Here is a 26,842-nt window from a genome sequence, read left to right on the forward strand (position 1 = left end):
ATTTATGGGGAAGCGAGACGGTTTGGTCTCTCGCGTCCAAAGATATATTAAAAAGCGGGCACGAGATTTATGTCTTTTGGGTAAGCTGTTTTCAATTTGATTTTTACGGGAGTTTTTGTTGGCGTACCTTTTTTGTTAGGGTTGAGGAATTTGGGGGAAGTTTAATTAATCCTTTTTATGCGGATAAAGAGGATGCGAACATATCATGCGGGGTTGATCACAGACTGGATAATTTGAATAAGATGTGTATGAGGGTGGAAAGCTTTGCGTTTAGAATGAAGATGTTTGTTTTTATTGCCGGATTATTGCTTATTCCGGGGGCGAATCCTCGCTGATTTTTAGGGGTGATCGATCTGGAATAAACTCTGGTAATAATTGAGCCGGAAATACTGGAATGCTCAGTTTTATGTTGAATAAAAAACCAAATTGGGTTGCGGTATGTGGAAATATGGTGGATGCGCCGGGAACACGAACCTATTTTAATATTTGGTTTTATCTCAACCTTGCTTTTTATTTAAATTGGAATTCATTTATAATTTAGTGACTGAAAAACGAAGCTTTTTCGTTTCGCCAATACCTTTTTGATAGTTTCGGTCTTGGAGCAGCTGGCGAGTTACCTACATATTTCAACAGGTTTGGTCTTTATTGGAAAAAGGAGGGCGCAGTGGGAAAATTTGTAACTTCTTTCACCTCTCCCACATTACGTCTATTTCTCGAATTCGTCTATATTAGTGGAATCCTGCCGTAATTTTCCAACCTTTACGGCACTATCATCCTTCAAGTAGTTCGATAATCTCTTATTTAAGCGTCCCGGAACGGCCACTTCGGACGTAATGTCCGGTAACTCCTTCAAAATTTAATCAACACCCCCAACCTCACCCTTTCCATATCCCAAACCCCAATTTCTGTCTCTGGCACTCAAATTAATTGATTTTTAATGTGATTGAAGACGCAATCCCGTTTTTCCATCTATTCTTTAACATCGCGAAGATGCTCTCGATTGATTAATGAGGAGGTCTCCGGCCCAGATAAAGAATCTTTTACTCCGAGAAATACGCTCGCACCTAACGGCGCATCATTAATAATCCCGGATTCTGGAGTTTCCTTTTTTTCCTTTGTTGTCTGATCTGTTCCGGGTGTTGATCCGTGCGAAAAGACCTGTCGAGGAGTCGAAAAGTTTGCGAGTTCGCGACGCCATCCGTCGGCAGCGCCGGGAAAAAGCGTCGACGACATCTCGCGGTGACGATGAGATCCTGAGGGAGAAAAAGAAAGTGAATCGTTGGAAGTTAGTGGCGTTCGCGGCCAGATGGCGTCCGGGGGCGGCGCCCGGAAACGGAATCAATAGCTATGGCGGGTTCATTACTGTAGGATTAGTGAAGGATTATCGGACGCATGATTGTTTTTAATAAATTTAATCATTTTGGTTGGTAATAATGGAACACAGGCTTGTGATCATGTTGATGGATTAGCGGGAAATAGAGATTGTCGTTGAATCAAAGCGGGAATATGTTTTATTTAGGTAATCCTGCGATTGGACTATCGGGAACGTTTCGATTCGCGTTTCAGTAATTTGGATTTGATATGGATCCCATTTCGCTCTGATTTATTATTAACGGGACAAATGAGGATTGCATCAAAAATAAAGGAAACTCGTTAAAATTTCCCTTTGTAAAAATGGCGTTCAGTTATTGTTCAAACTTTGGGTGTAGTTCATTATTATCTGCATGAGTTCGTTCATTTTAGTAGTCCTGAGGGCATCGTTAAATTTGAATAAAAAAGCGATCGCTAATTAAACAAAATCGTGATTGAATTTTTTTCGCGTTTGAAATCCAGCTTTCGCTCAGTGGTCTGAAATTAACCATCAAAACTTAATCCGTGTTTCATTTTTAATGAACGTCGTCGGGTAATATAAATGACACTTCAGGGGTGCTAGCGCCCCGAAAGGAAGCGAAATTGTACGTCTTTTAGTCGGCTGGTTAATTAAATACCCAGGGTTCTGACACAAGGGAATTAACTTAAAAACTCGGAGACGTACTACAATCGTCAGAAAGACGAAGTGTTTGTTACTGTTTCCTGGTACGGTTAATTTCGTTTTCTGACGTTGGCAGCTCCGCCGTAATTGATTAGGCTTTGTCCTCATTTTACGAGCAATATGAATTTCGAACGGTCAACAAGGTCTCTAAATCGCTCATTACATTAATGAACTGTCAAGTTAAGCTCTACATCGATAACGTCGAACGTAATGGGTCACGATGAGAGAGAAAAGAGCTTTTCGTGATGGGAACAATGGAGGAAAAGATTCTGTATTCCGGAGGTAGAAAAAGTCGTTTGTATTTATTAAGTTTGGAACGGTTTTCGGGCCAATTATCGACGGGATCCGTGCTGCATTGCGGGCTGAGCTTTATTTCCTGTGTGCAGCTACACCAAAGGATTTTAATTTTATTTCTAGTGTTTGCCTGTTGGGAGTTCTAAACTAATTAATTGTAAGCGCGCGAGTCCTCGAATTTAAAATTCCGACAAACTAAAATTTTTATTAATTACATTATGTAACAACAAAAATAATGATGTTACTTTTTTCATATTTATTGGTTTTGTCGAAGTGTCGTTATATTAAGAGAAAAAAAATATTTTGAAAAATTTGCTGCTGTTGCTATTATACATATTTTCTTACTGCTAGTTAAAAAGTGGACACAAGATGACTATGTAAATTATTTGCAGATTTGTTTTGCTACGTAGGGGGATGTTATACAGGGTGTCTCAAAATTCGCGAATTCCGAGTGCAAAGTGTTGCAGAGAATCACTTCAGTAGTTCAAATATGAAAAAAAAAATTAAGATTTAGGACTTCTCCACAAAAATACATTGATCTGAATGTGCACTCTTTGAACTGCATTTTCTTCAAACGCAAGGTAAAAATTCCAGTGTTTATTGTTATTTATGATGTAGATGATTGTAGATAATAATAATGTAAATCAATTTTTTGACGAATTTGCTTTATTAGGGAGTAAAAAAATCTTAAGTTTTTGTAATTTTTCTTAAAAATGGAACGGCAACGTGGCTAGAAATTAGTCTGTTACTATGGATCCAAGCAACTATAAATTTTGACAAAATCTGTCTTAAAATTAGATTCAAAAAAAATGAGCGATAGCCCAATTGACTGCGATCCAAAAATTAGCACACATTGGGTCGTCAGCTGCTTAAAAGTGGCAAAATTGACATTACTTGACAATGTCAGTTATGAGGTTTCGAACGTATCTAAGCAATGCAAATAGAAATCATAAGATAGGTCAGGATGTAAGTTTTGCAATGTTGTCGCATTGAACAAAATTAAAGTGCTTACATCTTCTTGAGGAAGCGCGAAAGTGTTTTTATAAGTATTTTCGAGCACCACTGGGTTCTCCCTACCGCGCTCTGAATTCGGAATTCGCTAATTTTGAGACACCCTGTATAACAATTAAATAAGTGAAATACATATAATAGTTTCCGGGATAAAATTTTAGGAAGCGTATGAAGTCTATTTCGGCATTAAAGTCTCTAAGTCGGATAAGTCAAGGGTTTTTTTTTTGTGAAAATTGCCTCTCGAGTCTGAAGGCATTGTAACTGTGAGTCTTTGTAGTCAATGGCATTTACAAATCCCAGTATCTGGAGAACTTCACGATTATTTTACTAACTGCTATTTTGGGTTTCACTTATTTCCCATTGGACAACAAAAAGGAAAAGAACAAAAATGCTTTCTGAATTTTTAACGTAAAACCGCATATCATTTTCATGATTTATTGTTTTTGTAACACTTTTGTTTTGTTTTATGAATATAATTGTTAATTTTCCAAAGCGAGAAACAAATTTCTTGGGGACAACAAACACAAATCACGTTTAAAAAAATTAGATAAATATGACTTTGGTAAAATTTTGTTACCCAGTGTTATCAGTGCCGCGATTTTTACAGATGCGTTTACATTCCGTTTAATTAAAACTTCCCGACTGGAAATTATTGTTTGTGGTCGCCCCATATATTACACATGAAAGCGCATAAATTATTGCAATTATTTTTGTTTATGCAGCGAATGAAAATCGGGGGATTGGACCACTTTACAGATGTAACTTTCAGTGCCAAAGATCGTCAATTTAATAAATGATAAATCCTTTGGGATGACTTTTTGTGCAACCGCAGGCTTTATCCGGATTTGAATCGATAATGCTTTTAAGGCATTAAAATCACTTTATAACTAATAATAAATAATCCTCCTGACGCCATTCAGGAGTGTTGAATGGAAGTGAGCACTAACAAAGGTGGAGCCACTTAGAGAGCGAATTGGTTGCCGCGGAAGGCATTATTAACAACAACACAACAATAATGGCGGAGTTGAAGTGTTTTTGTAGCCGGAATTGCATATAAACCGCGAAATATGATCTTAAAGAGACTTTTTGCATCGCCGGGAAATTTATTAGGGTTTTTGCACTCTGCCGATTCTCGTTCGCAATCAATTATAACGCCAATTTTGGATCTAATTGCCCCCGAGATGTTTCGGTAATTTTGCAGAACGGCGAAATTAGTACGACATTATGCGGACTGCGCAATTTCTCGACGTGTTTTAGATAATTGCCTGGTTATGAAGATGACGCTCTTGATTGCCGATTGAGAAAATCAAAGATGTTCGTTAGGTGCTGGCTCGATTTAGATCTAAATCGGACATTGCCGGATTTCCGATACACATCAAGTACACGGATTTTCTCTTCGTCGGCGAAATTGTGCTCTAATGTAGCGTTAAAACTAGACGACCATAAACGTCTTCGTTACTAATTTTGATTTCAGAGCCGTTCAATCGACAAATGTGCGTTTTGAGATCTTGACAGAAATATTTATTTAAATCCGGTGGCTGTCGACTGCTTTTAATTTATCGCACCTCCACTAAACCGACGATTATGCAGTGGAAACGGTAAATATTAATTCGGCGATTTTACTTTCAAATCAGACTCTTACTCCATCCAGCGATGGATTCGTCAGAAGGAATAATTAAAGATGCAAAAAATTCGCGGCGGCTCGTTAGGAAAAAAATCCATTATTATAAACGTTCCCGTCGCCAAACAAATTACTCTAAATTGATTAAAGAGCGCCCCTTCAAACGATCGCGTTTTTCTTTGTCGTTGTCAGGTCTAAATCAAGAGAATTTGCAATTCGTCGCGGTTTAAGTTGTTTAGTTTCGCATTGAAGTTCGAATTGATTCGAAACGCTCCTCGCATGCGAACTTTTCTGAATATAAATAACATTGTCGCCGACGAGATTTGCACTTCATTATGAACGCAGAGAAAACGGAAGACTTTGATTTCACCGAAATTTTGTTCGGTCTAATTGAATTCGCCATGAAAAAATGGTGGATGCGCTGTTGGACATTTGCGATTTTAACGGTCGGGCGAATTTCGCGCCCCCGAAAAAATATTGCTGGAAAAAACGCGTTTTGTTGGCCAGGGGAACAAACAGTTCAATTAGCGGAAACAACAAGCCTGATTGGGTATTCATACACATGTTTCAGTTATGCAAAAAGGAGAATGTATGAGAGGGTAAATAACATGTTAATTAGGGACGGCATCGAACGAATAAACAAGAGTTGTATAAATGCGAAATTTTGTTGAAAATCAACAGAATGAAGGGTTTTACCTTTGAATTACGGACCATGGTTTTAGTCGCTATTAGCTAAAAGCTTATTGAAAATTCATAAGGGTGTACCCTCCTCCACTTCTGAGGTGGCAATAAGACGACGCTTGAAATATTAAATGCGCCTCGTATGCACTAAGAAGTAAAGTCTAGAGCGGTCACGACATCTCTAAAACGCCAATTTTTCCCCACAAATTATCCGCTTCGCGTTTTCCATACTCTCTACCGCATCTTCGGTTATTTATGCAAAATCCACCCCCACGTTAATTAAATTCGGTCATAATTCAGAAGCTTGCGGTCCCAGGCGCTCCCGACATTATTCCGTAACGACAATAACGCACCTGCGAGCCCAAAAAATTCGAATCGTCGAAATTAATTGATACAACGAGGCGTCGTTTACCCACGCGCTTTTTTTCCGAGATTTTCTCTAGGAGAAGTCGATAGGCAACAAACACGTGGGTGGTTGATTAAAGTCTCTAGAGATGACGGCTCGGTGTCTGTTTACGACCCACGCATTTTGCCCGCGAGGTTCTTTTACTGACGGCTAATTGGGTCAGTACATTAATTGCAAAGTCTTTTATTCCGGGCCGTATTCACACTCTTGGGGAAAATGTATTAATATAATTACGCGGAGGAATTATGGAAATTTTAATTTTGTAATGGAAGCAAAAAATGGTTTTAACTTTGGATTAAGGGGCTAAATTTTAAGGCAGCTGATGCGGTGGCTAATTAGAATTTTAAAGATTGACGCTGCAGCTGTAATTTCCAAAGGTTTTATCAACTATTTGTCGGAAGCTGTAAGTGTGAAGCGCTGAACTTTCTGGTAATTAGTTCGCGACTGAACCTGACATTTGCTAGTGCAAATTCGAATTCTACTACTTTAAACATGATTTCCAGTGTTTGATCTAAGTTTCCAATGTTTAACTTTAACTCCTCAAACCGAGCAACGAACACTTTCTTGTCATAGAATGAAATTCGCGCGGATCTCTTCAGCTACAACAATGGTAATTCAGGCCATTTGGGTCCTCGTGAGAGTATGTTATTCATGCACCTGGGCAGCTTTGACGACCGATAAAATTACTTAGTATCCTTTGTTACGACTCGTCGTAAAGATGTGGATTTTCCATCATTAAGCAAGCGTCTTTTCCTCGATGTGTCCAAAATGCGTGAAATCTGCGGCCATCTTTTCGTATTTTAAGTCGTTTGACGTCGGTTTCGCCCATCAAACCTTCGACGTCGCCGTCCGTAAAACACATAAACAGAAAGCACTCCCGACGGCTCGTTCACGGAGGTCGGCGATGGCCATCGGCCTGTGAAATAACACCCCGAAGCATCGCCGTTCGATGGGATTATTGCTTTTCGCTTATTTTCAGGTGAGATGACTTTGGATGGGTCGAATGGGGTCACACGCAACGTCAAAGATTAAACATTCATCGCGGGTAAAGGGTTCGTTAATATTTTAACCGTGGCGGAATTGAAGAGTGGATGTTGTAATTCGGGGTTGAAACGCGTCGTCGTAGTGTTTGTTGTTGGTTTAGGGTTTTGGGGTAATGGAAGGACGGGAATGTCGCATTGATTCTTCATTCCGCGTCGAACGTGGAGGTATTTAAACGTGTTTTCGGGGGGAGATAGGTCGGGAAGTTAAGGTTGAACTATCCATATTTGAAAATAGAGCGTTTCAATGTGAAAGTTTGTTCAAAATAGCACGAAAACGAAAAGAGCTATTAAGATGCGGTTTCTTTGTTATTTTTCGTTATAAAAATTTGACTTAACAACGAATGCTACTCATTTTCAAAACAAACCGATTGGCGCAAGAGAAAAGTCAATTTATTAATTAGGACGGCTGTAATTTTGTTTACATTTTTGAAAGTTTAGCGATTTTTGTATTTTTTTTGATTTGTATTTTTTTTTATTTGTATTTTTTTATTTTTTTTTTGCATTTTTTTCCATTATACACTGCCCTCCAAAATTAAATTGACTTATTCATTTTAGAAGTTTCATAGTTATAACACTAAATTACGAATTTTAGTAAAGGATGTGGGAACTTTTTGCTTGGTCTCAAAACTAAAAATTTCTAAAATCTGTGTTTTTCGCTCCACAATTTTGGAATTTAATAGAGTTAATGTACATCTTTAAATTAGTATATAATTTCTCCAAATTTCATCTGTAGCACTAAAATTACCAAAATTACGAATTTTAGCAAAGGATCTAGGAACTTTTTGCTTTGGTCTTAAATCAAAAATTTCTAAAATTTGTGTCTTTTGCTCTTTGCAATTTGACGTAGTTAAAACTCAACTTGAAAATAGTAACTTTTCTAAATTTCAGTACTGTAACACTAAAATTATTAAATTATTAAAACTACTAAAATTACGATTTTTTTTGGAGGTTGTGGGAACTTTTTGCTTGGTCTCAAAAATAAAAATTTCTAACTTCTGTGTCTTTTGCTCCACAATTTTGTAATTTAGTAGAGTCAATACACGACTCAAAAATAGTAATTACCCAAATTTGATAGCTGTAGCACTAAAATTACTAAAATTAAGCATTTTAATGAAGGATCTGGGAACTTTTTGCTTGATCTCAAAAACAGAAATTTCTAAAATCTGTGTCTTTAGCTTTATGATTTTGCAATCTATTAAACTTAATACACGACTCCAAGATAGTAATTTCTCCAAGTTTCATAGTTGTTGCACTAAAATTTCCCAAATTACATTATTTTACATTACATCTAAGTATTTTAGTGGGAACTTTTGTTTGTTCTTGAAAATAAAAATTTCTAACTTTTGTCTTTTGCTCCACAATTTTGCAATTTGGTGAAGTTAATAAACGACTGAAAACTAGTAACTTTCATAGTTGTAGCTCTAAAATTACTAAAATTACGTTTTTTTAACGATGCAGAAACTTTTTGCGTGGTCTCAAAACCAAAAATTCCTAAAATCTGTGTCTTTTGCTCTACAATTTTGCAATTTGGTAGAGTAAATAAACGACTCAAAAATAGTAATTTTCCCCAAATTCATAGTTGTAGCACCAAAATTACCAAAATTACGAATTTTGGTGAAGAATCTGGAAACGTTTTGTTTAGTCTCAAAACTAAAAATTTCTAAAATCTGTATCTTTTGCTTCAAAATTTTGCAATTTGGCAGAGTTAATACACTACTCAAAACTGGTATAGTTGTTTTTCAAATATGAAGAATTTTGTGATGCGATATTAATAAAACTGAATGACATATGTCATTTATGTTACCCGAAACGGTAAAGAAATAATTTTAGTGGGATTTTTTGTTTTTGCTTAAGTAATTTTTTTATGTTTTTTTTTCTGTATTTTTTTTGTTTTGTATATCTTAATTTTTTTTTGCATTTTTTTACACACTGCCCTTCAAAATTAGGGCAAAGTTGACTTACTCATTTTAAAAATGGCTTTACAAAAATTATTGACGAGTCACACCAACAAGACAGCTTTAGTTTGAAATGCAAAATTAACTGATGCAGCAGTATTCTGCAATCCTTTCAGAACTAATAATTTTATCCTACTGATTTAACAGAAATGTGAAAAAATCGCAAAAAGAAGTTAGAAATTTAATTGGCTGTTTGCCACGAAGAATGCTGATTGTTATCAATATTCGAGGAGATAAAACACTGTGACAAGGCCAACTGTCAAGACTGGAAGTAAAACTCCCAGCAATCCCTTAAAAAGACATCATTTCTTTTCAAAAATATGTTCCTCTTTTTGTTTGTGGAATATTTGTGCAAAGAACTTTCAAACTATTGCAGTATTTTCTTCTCCGTTATATTTACTATTATATGATCTGACCCTTGATCTGCCCATACCTCGAACTTGGGTGAAAGGAAGGGTGAACTTCAACTCAAGTGGTCAGGAGACTGTCGATCATGCCCCGGGGACGGCGGCCAATTAGCGCGTTTATGCCCATAATGACGACCAACCCCTTCATTTGCAAATTAAAGGCCTCGTCGATTCTTTCAATCAAATTAGAGGCGTTGCGGCAACCTCGTTACGTTACGATTTCGGTTTCTGCGGTTGGAACCTGGACATTGTCAACGTCGGGTGGTTTGCACCATTCATAAGTTTCAAAGAGAAATTATTCCGATCGCGGGGGTGGCGGCTCACACGAATTGTTGGTTTGCAATTTGCGCGACTAGATTCTGTAATTATCATTCGTGTGTAGTTGCGACGCAGATGGTACATTATGTTCGCGCTCGTAAAAGCTGGTAATGCACTTCTGGGGAGATATCGACCCTCTTTGAATGAAAATGGAGTTACCGGGAGTCGAATATGTGATAATTAGAAGAAGTGCACAGACTGGTGTTGTTTTGAGGGTGTCGTTTTCAGATGCATAGTTCTAATTTATGTTCGACGGAACTTATAGTTCAGTGGGCTCAATTTTCAATTGCCGCCATTCAAGTGCAGTTGGGTGTTAGGGGATGGTTGATAAATAGTGCACTTGGAAAACCCTCAATTTGACTCTGTTTTATGTCAATTTATCGACACTCCCTCTCGGCGCCCTTTCATGTTTTTCGCGATACAACTAATTTTAAATTATCGATCCAACTTAATTATAATTTCCCCCGCGGCGATTTCGTTCGAACTTTTGCTAGCACCTTTGCAGCCTCTTAAATTTAGTCTCGTCTCATATTCGATGTTAATAATAACCCAGCCTCTGCTCCAACTAACTTCTATTAATTAGCTTTAAATGATTAATAACTCTGCAACGTTGATGCGTGACATGAAATTCAAACTATTCAATTTGTTGATCGATAATAATTAACTGTTCAATTATCAACTAATTAGCCGCTCGAGAAGAATCTCGTCTTTCATTTTTCAGTTTTTTTTTAAACCACCCCTCATTACTTTAGTGGCATTAAGGGCCCAGGAAAGTACTTTGCCTTGTTTATTTACACGGTCCATTTATCACCGCTTAAATCACGTCGTTTTCGGATGAATTATGCAAAGAAGTGGATATACACTGTTGTTGCTAATCCGAAGACTAATAACTCACATGTACTTATAACTGGTTTAATATTTCCTCAGTGGAGGCGGCGTCTATTCTTCGCGCGAAGCCGTAAATTTTAATTTTCTCTAGCGTGTTTACACCTCTTTATCTTCCATGTGCTTGAGATCTATCGGTTCTTCGTGTGTGGAATGTTATGTGGATGCACTTCGCAGTTCGTGTAATGGAACTCGTATGTTTTCCGAAAAGTGGTGGATGCGCCGGGCTAATTTATTTCGATCGTGATTTTGACCGACCGGCGGAATTCGACATTTCGACTTTTTAATTGTTTGCATTTCCGGTTACGTAATTAAATAGCTCGTTGCATTTCGAATTGATACCCGATGGGGATTAAAAATTTTACTTTAAATTCTATAGAGAACAAAAGCCTTTGTAGTGAAATCGAGTGCTCAAACCATGAACGTCACTAAAATAGGTCTCTATTGTGATTGTCAAGTACTTTGAGCTTTGTTCAGTTATTGTATATTTCACGATATAATTTGAGTCATGTGTAGTCGATGATGTAATTTTTGATTAAGCTCTGAATGGCGCGAAAAAATAGAGAAGTGCTATTGTAGAGTAAATTTAGCTCAGTTCCATTGTTGCTCGTGAAATTGAAGCAAATTATAGAGAAGTTTGCAACAAAAAGCTGCCGGTATAATGCAGTGTGGAGTTGATGATGTTTTATTTTGTGGGCTTTGTTGAAATGCGTGCTTTTAACTCTGTTAAACCAGAGAATTGGAAAAGTGGGCAAAATTTTTCGTTTGCCGAAGAGAGATTAACTGTCCTTTGTCCCAAAAATGCAGTTTAACGTAAAGACGAAGTAGCATAAATAAGATGATTACTCGATAAAGAGATTATTTCGGCGCGTTTATAATCATAATCTCATTCTGCTTGTTTAAGACTAATTGGGACGAATCTACGTCCTGAAACAACAGAAAAAATAAGGAATTAAGACCCAGCGGTTCCTTACAATGAGTTTTTTCGTTTTTAATTAGTTTCCCGGCCTCTGTAGTGTTATTTTACGAAAAGCTTGCAATTAAATTTAAGATTCAGGGTTATTGTTTTTGCGGAAATCTGGCTAAATTTAAGTTTCAAGTGTGATTATTAAATTCGACAGTGAAAAAAGGGTGTTAATTAGGTCTGAGGACTCGATTCTCGCTCAATTCGAATTCTTTTCGTTTTTAATCGGTTAATTGAATATTCTTTTGCAGGTGTTCATCTAATTATCGTGTTCTTTTAAATAATTGACGTGTTTTGTCTCGGCATAAGGCGCAGTTTGTTATATGCATATTATGCGGTTGTAGCAGACGGCAGAGATGCAGAACTTTTGCAGAAGAGGTAAAATTACGAGACCATATTCCTATGCACAACAAATGTGCGCTTATTCCATTGACCATGCTTCTTCATCCGTAACTTTGCGATGCGCTCTCTATTTAAAATTTATATTATTAAATTTTACATGTGGAAGTTTCAGCTTCGTTTCGCGGAATTGACAATCGGGAGAGTTTATAAGATATTCGTCAAATTTGACTTGAATATGCGTCTCAAAGTTTGGAGCTCCGTCTTTACCTTTAATTTCGTATCTGTTTCTGTGCGGAATTTCCCTAATGGGGCTATCAAATGTTTAGAATACCATTACCCGTTGCATCTAAAGACTGTTTTTAAGATAATAAAAGTAGGTGTTTACGGTGTTACGATAAGTGTTAGAGGTTTTATTTAGCCCATTGAATTTGATCGTGCGCTTTTGCAATCAATTTTTTGCAAACTTAATAGGATCTAACTTGAGCAGTTCCTGGAAATGTTGACATAAAGTTCTTTCATGTTCGTGTTCAGTTAGGTTTCATTAATGTAAGTAATGGAGCTGCATACTGTGTTTAACAGTGGCGACCAAGAACATTCCCAAAGTTAATCACGCAGTACTGGCAGTTTCTAATCTGCAGAAGTTCAGTCTTTAAACTGGAAGTTTGCAAGTTTTGCATAAAACATTAGTTAAAGTCCCCGTACTGTTCGTAGCGGGCGATTACGTGTGAGATTTTTCGCGTGATTACAAGAATAGTCCTTGTCGCATTTTTTGTATATCTTTCTTGGAGTGCACGTTTTTCGCCATGCCCGTATTTGAAAAGTCTTCTGACATAATTATCCTTTCGTGCAGGATCGTGTCTGTTCGCGCAGCATCCGAACGCGAGTCCTGGACCGCGTTAGCAGTGTACCGACGTCCTCGAAGGGCGCGTCGTGTTCCCGAAGAGCGTGTCCGTGACGAAGTGCTGTGGCGGGCGATCTTCGTTTTATATCTGGCGAACTAGAATGGAAACATTCATCATAATTGGGGTGTGTTTTCTGTGCTACGAGTTGTGCGAGCTACTTTACCAGTGCACCCCTCGGAAGAAGGACGACGGCGTCGAGGGTGAAATCGCAAAGGCGGAATGTCGCCATGTGATCTACACCATTCCTGAACAGAAGGACAAGTGTTGAGTCGGCGGAATTGACCGTCCGAAAGGGGTGGTTAGGGGTGTGCACGCCCCATCGCGATATATTTCTCTTTCCATAGAGTCCCTAAGAAAGATCGATGGTCGAAACTCGCCTCTCACGGAATTACCGAAGGGTCGATGTGCGTTCTCGATGTTTACATTCTGTAATAATGGCAACGATGGATGAAAATGGCAAATAAAACATTTTTATTGGTGATTTTGTATTTTTATTGCAACGGTGGTTTAATGAAAGGGTGGACGCCTGGACGGTTTGGGTTTTTTGGTGACGGCGTACATATCGTTACGGTTGGTGGCCCTCGGGAAATCTTTCCGGTGAGAAGATTGCGTTTTGATGTTTCCTTCGGCACGTAAACACGGTGTTGGCGAGAGAAGAACGTATTTTCAAAGATCAGATACGATCGGGTCTTATGTCAATGGAAGAGATGGATATTATTCCGAATTGTAAATAGGGCAGATTTGCATAGACGGAATCTTACGACTTTTTCAATGGTTTTATTGTGACGAGGAAAATGACTTTTCAAAACAAGGTCACGTTGCATGCCTCTGGAGGAAATTATTCAGACTCTCGGATTACTTTTGCACTAATAGACTCGGAGAAAATATCTTCAGATTACAATTTTAATGTGCTGCGCCACTGCACATCCTCAGAGAATGATAATACGAATTTGATCATTCGGAAAGCTCCAAGTTGTAATTTTTTACGGACTTTAATTGATCGTTTTCACGGAAAAAGTCTTTTCAAATATTAATTTAAACTCCAGGTTGCGTTGATTTGATTCTATGGGGTTATAAATATTTTGGAAACTTTTAAAATTACTGTTTTTCTTGGTCGCGGAATCACTTTTAATTGTTTTTGATGAAAGAGAAGATCTCTATAAGACTAAATATTTGAGTTTGCAAAGTCAAGAATTGTAATTAACTTCAAATATGTAAATTTGTTTCACAGCAGTTTGCATTGATTTGAATTAAACAGTTTTTTCGCGAAATAATGTTTGTGGATACCACTAAAACGAGGAGTTTGTTTTTCCAATTCGTGTAAATTAAAGAAAAAGTTTCAAGGGGCTTTCGAAATCAAAGAGAATGAATCGGAACAAATGTATCTTGATTTGGTTCTTTTTTCAGTAGCTTTGGGCTTACGAGCGCCAATATTTTTGTTCTTTTTTGGTTTGTCTCATCTCTTTGTTCCGAATTTCCCACTTATGCGAATCTCTGAGGTGACGAAACTCTTTGTTTCATCCTTTTCGTAACAAAAGCTCCTCACTGTAATTGAATTTAACTTTATAGGAGCTTTAAAGGGAAAACTTTCGTTCCTATTATCAATCGAGAAACTGATTACTCACCACCAACGAACGTCCATTTGTTCTCCACTTTTTGAACAATTTCACCCCCTCGTCAGATTTGCCGAAATTCCATCCACCTCGTTCATTATATTAGTAATTAGGTGAAAACGAATCGAATTTCCTCCCCCCGTTTTAATCCAATCAAGTTCCGGGCTAAGAAAACACAATACCGATCCACAGGTGTCCATCCACCTTTCGGTTTCTTGAGAGGCGAGTTTCTAAGTGTCGGATTGTAGAGATGAACGTGTGAGCAAAATGGACTCTTTGGAGCGGCTGATGAGCGCCGCCAAGCCCATGCCCCCAGCACTGGCGGCGGGAAGTTCATTGCCAAGACGGGCTTTAGTGCACGCGAGTTTAGCGACGTCGGCGGCCGTTGGCCGACGCGGAAGACATTTAACCGGAACTTTCTGTCTCACGGGAGACACCATGGAGGGGATCATACAGTGCTTGGTTTTCCTCAAAGCTTTTTCGGTAAGAGAGTCATCGGCGCAGTAAAAGCCAACAATTTAATTATGTTTTTGGCGGGTGTATCCCAGGTGTATACATAAATCACAAGTTTTAAAATTGTTGCAGTCTCTTTCCGCTGCAACGGAACGCAATTATCCCAGTTGTGCCAACCGCTAAATAATAAAATATTCTGTCGCGTTGTAATTCCGCCCACGAGCGTACGTCGCAATTCTTTGAAAATTCCACAAAGCGGCCCCCACGTCGTAAAGAATCCGTTAAAGTTAAATACGAAACGGGTCATCAAATGGCCGTTTTATTTTAAAACGGGCGCCTACAAAGATTTAAGAGTGCGTCCCTGACAAAGAAAAAAAATTCATTTCGAAACATAAACCAAAGCTCGACTTTATTACATTTTTAATCCGCGCGGTTGTCTTTAATAACGTTTGATACCGTTGTCTTTTTATTACAGTTTCCAAAGCATTTTAATAATTCCGTGCTGGTCCTCCGGGCATCGTAAAGATGATGACGCTTATGTATGGGTCCGGGGAGGGATGCCGCTAGAACACATATAGCAGAGGTTGGGGGCGGATCACCGTCTATGGAATTTCATTTGACTGCGATAGATTGTAACCATTTCCTATCGAAGACTGAAATATTTAATTACGAACGAAGGAATGTCAATAAACGAGCGAAATGCAGACTTTAAACAAACATGGATTTTAATTCGGTTATAGCGGGGCCCAGATGGAGATTTTCAATGGTCATCTATTCATGCGTCGGTTTAATATACGAGAGATAGAATGGGGCTCCTTTGCAGATGTGTCTCAATTTAATATTCTGTACTGTTGGCCGAGCTGCACAATAGAATTTCGGGGTGGAAAAGTGCAACTTTTAATTGCGACTTCTGGGAAATTCCGGAAGTAATTTACTCGACTGCAATGAATTTAAAAAACTCGCGAAATCTTGGGAAACGCGCCTAGAGTTTCAATCCAAATTTAAATAACCGAATAGATTGCTAGATAACATCGCGGTGAGAAGTTTCGAGTTTTTTTTTAATCAAAGGAAACCTTAACTAAAAAAACGTTTCTAGGATTTTATATCCCTTAATTGAAAGGGTGGCCGTTTTTGATACTTTGGGGTATTTTGCAGGTGCCATCTTTCAAACTTTTCCAGTCTTAACTTTCAGGTTTTAAGCTCTTTGTTTCTTCCTTTGATTTGTGAGTGTTTCTAGCCTGGGGGCAACTGTAGGTCCGTTTTTATGTTGCAAACGAATGGGTAATTTTAAAATCGCTAGTTTCTTCTAAAATCATTAAAATCGACGTGGTGTAAATGTTTTCATTGCAAATGCAGTTACATTAGGTTCATTTAAATATTCATAATAGTGCGTAGGTATTTATCGACAAATGGAAATGTCAATAAATGCGCATTTTTAGTTTGGTTCTGTTGAAAAACAAGTTAGGAATAGTAACTCCTTCAAATTTTACAGTTGTAGGGTTAAAAGTACAAAAATTACAAATTTAAATAAAAAATATTGCAACTTTTTCACTCGTCTTCAATATGAAAAATTTTAAAATTTGTCTCTTTTGCTCAAAAATTCTGTACTTTGGCACAGTTGATAGTGAAGTTGAGATTAGTAACTTCTCCAAATTTTACAGTTCTAGGGCTAAGAGTAAGAAAATAGTAGATTTTAATGAAAAATATTGTGAATTTTTTATTCGCCCTTAAAATGAAAAATTCTAAAATTTGTCTTCTTTGTTCAAAAATTCGGTACTTTGGCACAGTTGAAAAACAAGTCAAGAATAGTAACTCCTCCAAAGAACAGAGTTTTTAGGCTAAAAGTACGAAAATTACAGATTTTAATACAAAATATTACAAATTTTTGATTCGCGCTCAAAATAAAAAATTCTAAAACTTGTCTTCTTTGTTAAAAAATTCTGTACTTTGGCACAGTTGAACAAGTTAAGAATAGTAACTCCTTCAAATTTTACAGTTCTAGGGCTAAAAGTAAAAAAATTGCAGATTTTAATTAAAAATAATGCAAATTTTTTATTTGCCCCAAAATGAAAAATTGTAAAATTTGTCCTCTTTGTTAAAAAATTCTGTATTTTAGCACAGTTAAAAATCATGTTAAGAATAGTAACTTCTTTAAATTTTAGAGCTCTAGGTCTAAAAGTACGAAAATTACAGATTTTAATAAAAAATATTGGAAATTTTTGATCACGCTCAAAATGAAAAATTCTAAAATTTGTCCTCTTTGTTAAAAAATTCTGCACGTTTGCACAGTTGAAAAGCAGGTTAAGAATGGTCACTCTTTCAAATTTTACAGTTTTAGGGCTAAAATAAAAATAAATGCAGAGTTTTATTAAAATTTTTATTAAAAAATATTGCAAATTTTTGATTTGCCCCCAATATGAAAAATTGTAAAATTTGTCTTATTTGCTCAAAAATTCTGTACTTTGGTACAGTTGAAAAACAAGTTAAGAATAGTAACTCCTTCAAATTTACAGTTGTACAGTTGTAGGGTTAAAACTACGAAAATTACAAATTTAAATAAAAAATATTGCAACTTTTTCACTCGTCTTCAATATGAAAAATTCTAAAATTTGTCTCTTTTGCTCAAAAATTCTGTACTTTGGCAAAGTTGAAAGTGAAATTGAGATTAGTAACTTCTCCAAATTTTACAGTTCTAGGGCTAAGAGTAAGGAAATAGTAGATTTTAATGAAAAATATTGTGAATTTTTTATTAGCCCTTAAAATGAAACATTCTGAAATTTGTCTTCTTTGTTAAAAAATTATGTACATTGGCACAGTTGGAAAAACAAGAATAGTAACTTCTCCAAAGTTCAGAGTTCTAGAGCTAAAACTACGAAAATTACAGATTGTAATAAAAAATATTGCAAATTATTTATTCGCGCTCAAAATGAAAAATTCTAAAATTTGTTCTTTTTGTTAAAAAATTCTGTACTTTGGCACTGTTGAAAAGCAGGTTAAGAATGGCCACTCCTTCAAATTTTACAGTTCTAGGGCCAAAAGTAAAAAAATTGCAGAGTTTTATTAAAATTTTTATTAAAAGATAATACAAATTTTTGATTTGCCCCCGAAATGAAAAATTGTAAAATTTGTTTTCTTTGCTCAATTATTTTGTACTTTGGCAGGGTTGAAAACCAAGTTAAAAATAGTAACTCCTCTAAATTTCATAGTTCTAGGGCCAAAAGAACGAAAATTACAGATTTAAATAAAAAATATTGCAAATTTTTTATTTGCCCTCAAAATGAGAAATTTTAAAATTTGTTCTCTTTGTAAAAAAATTCTGTATTTTGGCACAGTTAAAAATCAAGTTACAAATAGTAACTTTTTCAAATTTTTAGTTCTAGGACTAAAAGTACGAAAATTACAAATTTTAATAAAAAATATTGCATAATAGAATTTCGGGGTCGATAGATGATAAGTGCTTCTTCTAATTGCGACTTCTTGGGAATTCGGGAAGCAATTTACTCAACTGCAATGAGCTGAAAAACCTCGCGAAATTTTGGGAAAAGCGCCTAGAGTTTTAACCTATTTAATCCTTAACTGAAAGGGTGACTTTTTTGATGTTATGGGGTATTTTGCTGGCCCCATCTTCTAAACTTTCCCAATCTTAACTTTCGTGTTATAAGCTCTTTAAAATACTTGGTTCCGATTTAAAATAATTTCAGATCAAGTTTTAAATTCAAGGTTTTATCAGCACGGCCGAAATTACATGAATTTTTGCTTCCTGAAAGTTAACTAGCAGAAACGTTCAATTTTCAGGTTTCTGAGCTATGCCAAATATTTCGAAAGTTTAGAGTTCGGACCGCAGAATTTTCGCATTGTTTCCGAAACAAAATTGATAAATACGGACCAATTACAGGTCAAAACTGGTGCTTTCAATTAAACTGCAAACAAACTCGCTGATAAAGGATTTAGCTGAGAGTGATTAATTTGTATCAAAACTTTAAAATTCTGATATTGAAAAATGGTGGATGCGCTGGGTATTAAACTTTTCCTCACTTTCCACTTTGAGTTCGGGGAATAAATTATGGTATTAACAAGAGTGGCCCTTAATAGTCCGATGAAATTCAAAATTTGTTGAGCTGCAATAAACTTTGCATACCTGAAACGTGAGCTGAGTGGTCAGAACTATTTGCGCGTTAAAATTGACTATCGAATTATGTAATTATACCCGAAGTTTGTCTTTTAACACGCTCTCGTTCTCCTTCGTCCGGAAAATTTATTGTTGTTTTTATCGATCTACATTACTCCCAAGCTTTCGAAACTTCTCACTATAAAACCGCCGAACTTCCTAAGAACTTTCGGCGTTAATTAACATAGCGACGCGTTATTCTTATTTAGTATCTAATGTCATGACAATAACAGCGTGTGCGATGTAAATCCTGGGATTATTCGACGAATTGGAAGACATAAGAAAACAAGAAAATCAATAACCAAAGCATCAGGAAAAGTAGGCAAGGACCGTATATTTCAGTCGCATGTGTCGCATCGAACGTGACCGGCTTCAGTAACAGAAAGGACGAGTAAACATTACTTTAACAATGCTCTTTTGATAGAAACGAATATATGAAAAATAAAGCTTTTGATTGCTTCCGACGTATTGCTCTTGAAGAAATAAATTTCCAGGACGTCCTCTCGATATAATTCAAGTACGCCTCAAACGCAATGAAAGTTTCAACATTTTCAGCGGCGAGTTTCACTCGGACACAAAAATGCGAAAATCCGGCCGTATTAATGAATTTGTCGCAATTTGCCCCGGAATGAAATCCAGTCCGGGAACCGGAGCGCACCAGTACAGAACGATATTAAAATAAGTGGAAGCGTGTAATTAAATTTTACGGGAGATTTCCCCGATTGATTTCTGGCAACGATATTCTAATAGTGAGAGAGAATTCGGGGGTGGATTCCAGAACAACCCTCTGGAAAATCATCAATCACGATCGGTGAAAAAATGTTGAAAACAAGGTGACCAATGGTGATGGATGGATGAATGTGGGACGGCTCTTTTATATAAAAAAAATCATTTAGACTTTTTGTTTTTCGGGATGGTTTTCAGGGCGAATTCTTGCGATTTATTTGCATGCAAATCGTAACCGACCGGCGATTAATTGGTGCGGAAATTTGCATTTGTTCGCGGTCTGAATGGACTTTGTGTTTTTCGCAAAGTTGGAGCAAGTTTTAATGCAATTTTGAATATGAATATGTGAATTTGCAATACAACAAGAAGTTTTCTCGATCTGCTAAAAATGGCTATCATGGGGCCACGACAAAAAGATGTAAAGCAGGCCATTAATAACCCGAAATTTGCATATTTCGTCGCCCATTGACGCCCTGGCGAATCTACGCATAAAATGCGTAAGGCTTTGGCCTCAGGTGACTCCTTTTCCGTTCATTTACATGCAAATCCGGACTTGGACCATAATTGACGGAACAAAAACCGATAATGATCGCCCAGAAAACGAAAAATTCATTCTTAGTTCGTGCGCCGCATTACTCAAAACCGTCAAATTATCTGTCGGATACAAGACAAAAGTTTCTACGGCCGTCAAAGGGCGGAACTGCTGGGCTTTTTCGCGCTAGACTTGGCACTCACTCACTAAACCATGCAACTTTGTCGCCGTCGAACTTTTCAGACAATCGATGGTTGTTTGCTAACACTTTCAAAAGGCGATCGGTATCTGTACTAAACTTCTTCTGCCGCACTGTCAACGAAGTTGTAACAGGATTGGTGATTTCGCGACGGCAAAGCACCAAATTCTCCGAAAGTAAATAAATAAAGTCGCGAAAGAAACTATTTTTAAAATTTGTAATTTTTGCTCAAAAAATCTGTACTTTGAAACAGTTAAAAAACAAGTTAAGAATAGTAACTCCTCCAATTTTCAGAGCTTTAGGGCTAAAAGTACGAAATTTGCAGATTTAAATGAAAAATATTGCAATTTTTTCACTCGCCCTCAAAATGGAAAAATTCTAAAATTTGTGTTTTTTGTTCAAAAAAAAATTGTATTTTGGAACAGTTAAAAAACAAGTTAAGAATAGTAACTTTTTTAAATTTTATAGTTTTAGTGCTAAAAGTACGAAAATAACAGATTTTAAACAAAAAAACTTGCAAATTTTTTATTCGCGCTTAAAATGAAAAATTCTAAAATTTGTTTCCTTTTCTTAAAAATTCTGTACTTTGGCACAGTTGAAAAACAAGTCAAGAATAGTAACTTCTCTAAAATTTTTGAGTTCTAGCGCTAAAAGTACGAAAATTACAGATTTTAATAAAAAATATTGCAAATTATTGATTCGCCCTCAAAATGAAAAATTCTAACATTTGTCTTCTTGGTTCAAAAATTCTGTAGTTTGGCACAGTTGAAAAACAAGTCAAAAATAGTAACTCCTCCAAATTTCAGAGTTCTAGGGCTGAAAGTACGAAAATTATAGATTTTAGTAAAAAATATTGCAAATTATTGATTCGCCCTCAAAATGAAATATTCTAACATTTGTCTTCTTTGTTCAAAAATTCTGTAGTTTGGCACAGTTGAAAAACAAGTCAAAAATAGTAACTTCTCGAAATTTCAGAGTTCTAGGGCTACAAGTACGAAAATTATAGATTTTAGTAAAAAATATTGCAAATTATTGATTCGCCCTCAAAATGAAATATTCTAACATTTGTCTTCTTTGTTCAAAAATTCTGTAGTTTGGCACAGTTGAAAAACAAGTCAAAAATAGTAACTTCTCGAAATTTCAGAGTTCTAGGGCTACAAGTACGAAAATTATAGATTTTAGTAAAAAATATTGCAAATTATTGATTCGCCCTCAAAATGAAAAATTCTAACATTTGTCTTCTTTGTTCAAAAATTCGGTACTTTGGCACAGTTGAAAAACAAGTCAAAAATACTAACTCCTCCAAATTTCAGATTTCTAGGGCTGAAAGTACGAAAATTATAGATTTTAGTAAAAAATATTGCAAATTATTGAAAAAAATGAAAAATTCTAACATTTGTCTTCTTTGTTCAAAAATTCTGTAGTTTGGCACAGTTGAAAAACAAGTCAAAAATAGTAACTTCTCGAAATTTTAGAGTTCTAGGGCTAAAAGTACGGAAATTACAGATTTTAATAAAAAATATTGGAAATTTTTGGTTCGCGCTCACAATGAAAAATTCTAGAATTTGTCTTCTTTGCTCAAAAATTCTGTACTTTGGCACAGATAAACAAGTCAAGAATAGAAACTCCTGCAAATTTCATAGTCCTAGTGCTAAAAGAACGAAATTTACAGATTTAAATCAAAAATAGTGCAAATTCAGTTGACTTCAAAATGAAAAATTCTAAAATTTGTGTTTTTTGCTAAAAAAATATGTACTTTGGAACAGTTAAAAAACAAGTTAAGAATAGTAACTCCTTCAACTTTCATAGTTCTCGGGCTAAAAGTACGAAAATTACAGATTAAAATAAAAATCTTTACTAAACTTCTTCTGCCGCACTGTCAACGAAGTTGTAACAGGATTGGTGATTTCGCGACGGCAAAGTACCAAATTCTCGGAAAGTAAATAAATAAAGTTGCGAAAGAAGCGAATTTAATAAAAATATGACGTGGAGCGAACGACGGATTTATACAAATCCGGTTTAAGAGAGGGACTGTCGAAATAAAAAGCGAATTCGGTAATTTTCCGAAATGGTGGATGCGCCGGGATAGTTCAAGAACATCGATCCTTCGAATTCAATTAATAAATTATTGGAGTGACACGAAGCTAATCCATTATTCTTGAATTGAAGAATAGCAGATGGTCATTGGATTTAGCGAGATTAGAGGAACACAACGGGCTATTGTAAAAGGGACAAAAGAGATTTTGTTCTCAAGCTCCTGTAATTTGACTACAAACCCATTTTTGTGGCGATAACTTTATAAATAAACCATAGCGACAGGCGTTTCAACAGAACGAATTTAATAAGAGAGTATAACGTGTGAACTGCCGGATTTATGAAAATCGTTGAGACTTGGCGGCGAGAAAATCACAGATAAAAATTCAGCGCTCTGGTACGATCTTATTTTAACATGAAGTGTCTTAGTTCGTAACACATTGTAATTTAATAACCTGAGGCAGGTTGCTATAAACTACTATGTTCTTTGTGAATATTCAAAGCATTCCTTTCTCAACTAGTTTCTGGTCGTGTAATAGCCAAGAGAGATACAGAGCAAATAGTTATGTGCTTTACGCATTTCAAAGTGGTAGATGAAACGTCCCGGAAAGCGTAGAACAACAAGAAGCAGCGTTCAAAGGCGAAAGGTCCACATGGAAAAAACAGGATAAAAACGAGATTTGATGTTTATTTCTGAGATGAAATAATGAGCTTTTCCGTATTTGCAGACTCGGAGATTTTAGAGTTTTTAGTCATGTTGAAAGTTGAATGTCATTTTCACGTGGAAATGTAATATTCAATCAGAGAGGAATTGTATGACTTAAATCGACCTTCTTTGATCCACAATGAGTCCTCTCCTCGCAATGAATATGTATTTCTTCGGAGTGAGTTTTCCCGGCGGCATCCCAAACGTTTTATAAACAAAGTAATTGAATATGTGATGGGCCCTTTTACTTACTAAAGCGCCGGGGCAATAACATCAGCCTGCAATTAGATTTTTTGCCTGCTCTCTAGAGCGAGGATAACAAAATTTTGTTAGAAACAGTCAGATAGTGTTCATAACATTCCAAGCGTGCCCATTTAATAAGGTATTTAATATTAAAATCGGGGAATGTGGAGTTTAATAAACAACACGAATTTTTTCTTCGATAGGACGGTATTAAAATTCCCTTTTTGTACGAATTTTATTGCGTGTAAAGATTTAGTGAAACGAGAGGTTTTGACGTGTTATTAATGCCAAAAACATTGCTGTATTGGACTGAAATAAATAGAATCGATTCGGTTCGACAGGCATCGAACGATTTCATTATTTGCTCAAATTAATGTTGACTGTGGTTGAAATTAAATTAAATGGAATTTCTCTAAAAAACCGTTGATGTTTCACTGCACCGGATAACATTAATTAATGAAGACTTTTCTTATCAATCAGAGTTACTCGCCTCTACCCTTATCAAAGAATTTTTGCTTCGTCGTCAGTTAATTGGATCCCCGAAACTTTGTTAGTGTAATAAAGCATAGTGTCGCTAACTACTTAACTGAGTAACTGGCATATTGTTGGGGTCTTTTTTTCCCTTTTCTTTCAAGGAGAATTAAATTACGTCATTTAGTATTTCATAGAGAAATGGAGGAAGCTTGTCGCGTCCATTTCATCGCTGATGTTTTTTAATTAAACACTTCTCTTTTCGTTCTAATTACGTCCTTATTTCAAAGCTCCACTTTGGTTTTTCGTTGGTCGTTCGTGTAAAGCTCGACTTGAACATTCCGGTCGGTGCTTGTTTAGCAAACAGTCCGGAGTCACCGGAATAGTTGATATTCCGTCATTACATTGATACCCCGTCAGACTCCTGGCGCCGGAAAATTCCATAAAGTCGAGTTATGTTATGAATTCGAGCTTTGATCTATCATTCAATCATCAAGAGAAAAATGGCTGTAGTGAGAGCTTAAAAATAAATCCGTTTGATGTGAATTAAAGCCGCTGAAACAATACATTTTGTTCCGCTGAAAAACATTCATTTCTGTTAATGGCGAATGATTCCTCCCCGGCTTTCATAACTAAAAAGTGCACTTTCTTTTACCGTAAAAACGTCGTGTTAGCCTTGGGTCCTCTCGTTGAAATTCTCTACTTTTCTCCTTTCTTTCCATTTTTTCCGGGTCGATCCGGGACGAGCCTCCACAAAGGGAATCGGTGATGGAGACGAACGTCGCAACGCGATATCATCAGATATCCATTTTATTTATTTATGAGTCGTCTCGCTTTGATGCCTTCAAGCTCTTCCGTCCTGCAACATTCTCCTCATTGTGTAAAATAATTAAAACGGTGCGCGTCCTTCGTAAATATTTACGATCAACTTGATTTTCGCCGATTGTCAAGTCAAGACCGCAACTAGTTAACGACTGTATCAACATGTTGAAACGGGACGCTAAAATGACGGGATGGACGAAAGACGCCTTTTTTCCCTTCCCGATTCGGTTGATGTAATTTTCTAAGCTCGAATGTCAATAAAAGCGCGTGCCGCCATTGTCTTTTATGGCGCCCATCCGGAATAAAATTGCCCGGTTTTATCGTTTCATTGGCTTAATTAGACCGATAAATTTAAGGCGTCGATTCACGGATTTGCCTTTTGGAGGAAATGTTCCAATATTGGGAGGGTGGACATTGTTACTTTGAAGGGGCTTTCTTTCTTTGATTTGTGATTGTTTCTGGCGCAGGGGCTGCTGCAGGTCTGTTTTTGTGTTGCAAACGAATGAGCATTTTTAAAAGCGCTAGTTTATTCTAAAATCGTTAAAATCGGCGGGGTGGAAATGTTTTCATTGTAAATGCGAATTTGTTGTACGTACATTTAAATATTCATAATTTTGCGCATTTATTGGAATTCCCACAAATGGAAATTCAATAAATGCGCACTTTTTGTTTGGTACAACTGAAAAACAGGTTAAGAATAGTAACTCCTCTAAATTTCACTGTTCTAGGGCTAAAAGTACGAAAATTACTGAGCTTAATAAAACATATTGCAAATTTTTTATTCGAGCTTAAAACGAAAAATTCTATAATTTGTTTTCCTCGTTCAAAAATTCTGTACTTTGGCATAGTTGAAAAAAGTGTTAAGGATAGTAACTCTTTCAAATTTTATAATTCTATATTTAAAAGTATGAAAATTGCAGATTCCAATAATAAATAAATTAATTCTAAAATTTGTCTCTTTTGCTCAAAAATTCTGCACTTTGGCACAGTTGAAAAACAAGTCAAGAATAGTAATTCTTTCAAATTTTATAGTTCTAGGGCTAAAAGTACGCAAATTACCGATTTTAATAAAAAATATTGCAAATTTTTGAATCGCCCTTAAAATGAAAAATTCTAAAATTTGTCTTCTTTGTTCAAAATTCTGTACTTTGGCACAGTTGATAAACACGTCAAAAATAGTAACTCCTTCAAATTTCATAGTCCTAGTGCTAAAAGTACGAAATTTACCGATTTAAATGAAAACTATTTTAAATTTTTCACTCGCCCTCAGAATGAAAAATTCTAAAATTTGAGTTTTTCGCTATAAAAATCTGTACTTTAAAACAGTTAATAAACAAGTCAAGAATAGTAACTTTTCTGAATTTCTGAGTTCTAGGGCTAAAAGTGCGAAAATTACAGATTTTAATAAAAAAATATTGCAAATTTTTTATTTGTCCTCAAATGAAAAATTTTAAAATTTGTCTTTTTTGTTTAAAAGTTCTGTACTTTGGCGCAGTTGAAAAAGAAGGTAAGAATAGTCTCTTCTCAAAATTGCATAGTTTTTGGGCTAAAAGTACCAAAATTACAGATTTAAATAAAAAATATTGCAAATTTTTGATTCGTGCTCAAAGTGAAAAATTCTAAAATTTGTCTTTTTTGCTCAAAAATTCTGTACTTTGGCACACTTGAAAAACAAGTTAAGAAATGTAACTCCTCAAAAGTTTACAGTTTTTAAAGATTACAAATTTTTGATCCGCCCTCAAAATGAAAAATTCTAAAATTTGTTTTTTTTTTATTTAAAAATTTTGTATTTTGGCGCAGTTGAAAAAGAAGCAAAGAGTAGTAACTCCTCAAAATTGCATAGTTCTAGGGCCAAAAGTACGAAAATTACAGATTTAAATAAAAAATATTGCAAATTTTTGATTCGGGCTCAAAGTGAAAAATTCTAAAATTTGTCTTTTTTGCTCAAAAATTCTGTACTTTGGCACAGTTGAAAAAGAAGTCATGAATAGTTACTCTTCCAAATTTCATACTT

At 35.9% G+C, this 26,842-nt stretch overlaps 1 protein-coding gene across 4 annotated transcripts in view; it reads left to right on the forward strand.

The window, feature by feature from the left end:
- Positions 1-26,842, forward strand: part of rg (A kinase anchor protein rugose) — a 168,924-nt gene that overhangs the window by 15,313 nt on the left and 126,769 nt on the right. For 3 of the 4 annotated variants that reach the window (XM_088043789.1, XM_088043793.1, XM_088043791.1), the window contains exons 1-2: positions 13,250-13,338; positions 14,723-14,957. The exons of the other annotated variant lie outside the window; for it this stretch is intronic. In XM_088043789.1, the coding sequence (XP_087899915.1) occupies positions 14,742-14,957 (216 nt within the window). In that variant the 5' untranslated portion in view covers positions 13,250-13,338; positions 14,723-14,741. Of the gene's footprint in view, positions 1-13,249; positions 13,339-14,722; positions 14,958-26,842 lie in introns of those variants that run through there. 4 annotated transcript variants of the gene reach the window in all.

The sequence above is a fragment of the Gnatocerus cornutus genome, chromosome 8 (assembly GCF_029298725.1).
Source record: "Gnatocerus cornutus isolate USDA-ARS CGAHR chromosome 8, icGnaCorn1.1, whole genome shotgun sequence".
In the NCBI taxonomy this organism is placed as follows: Eukaryota; Metazoa; Arthropoda; class Insecta; order Coleoptera; family Tenebrionidae; genus Gnatocerus; species Gnatocerus cornutus.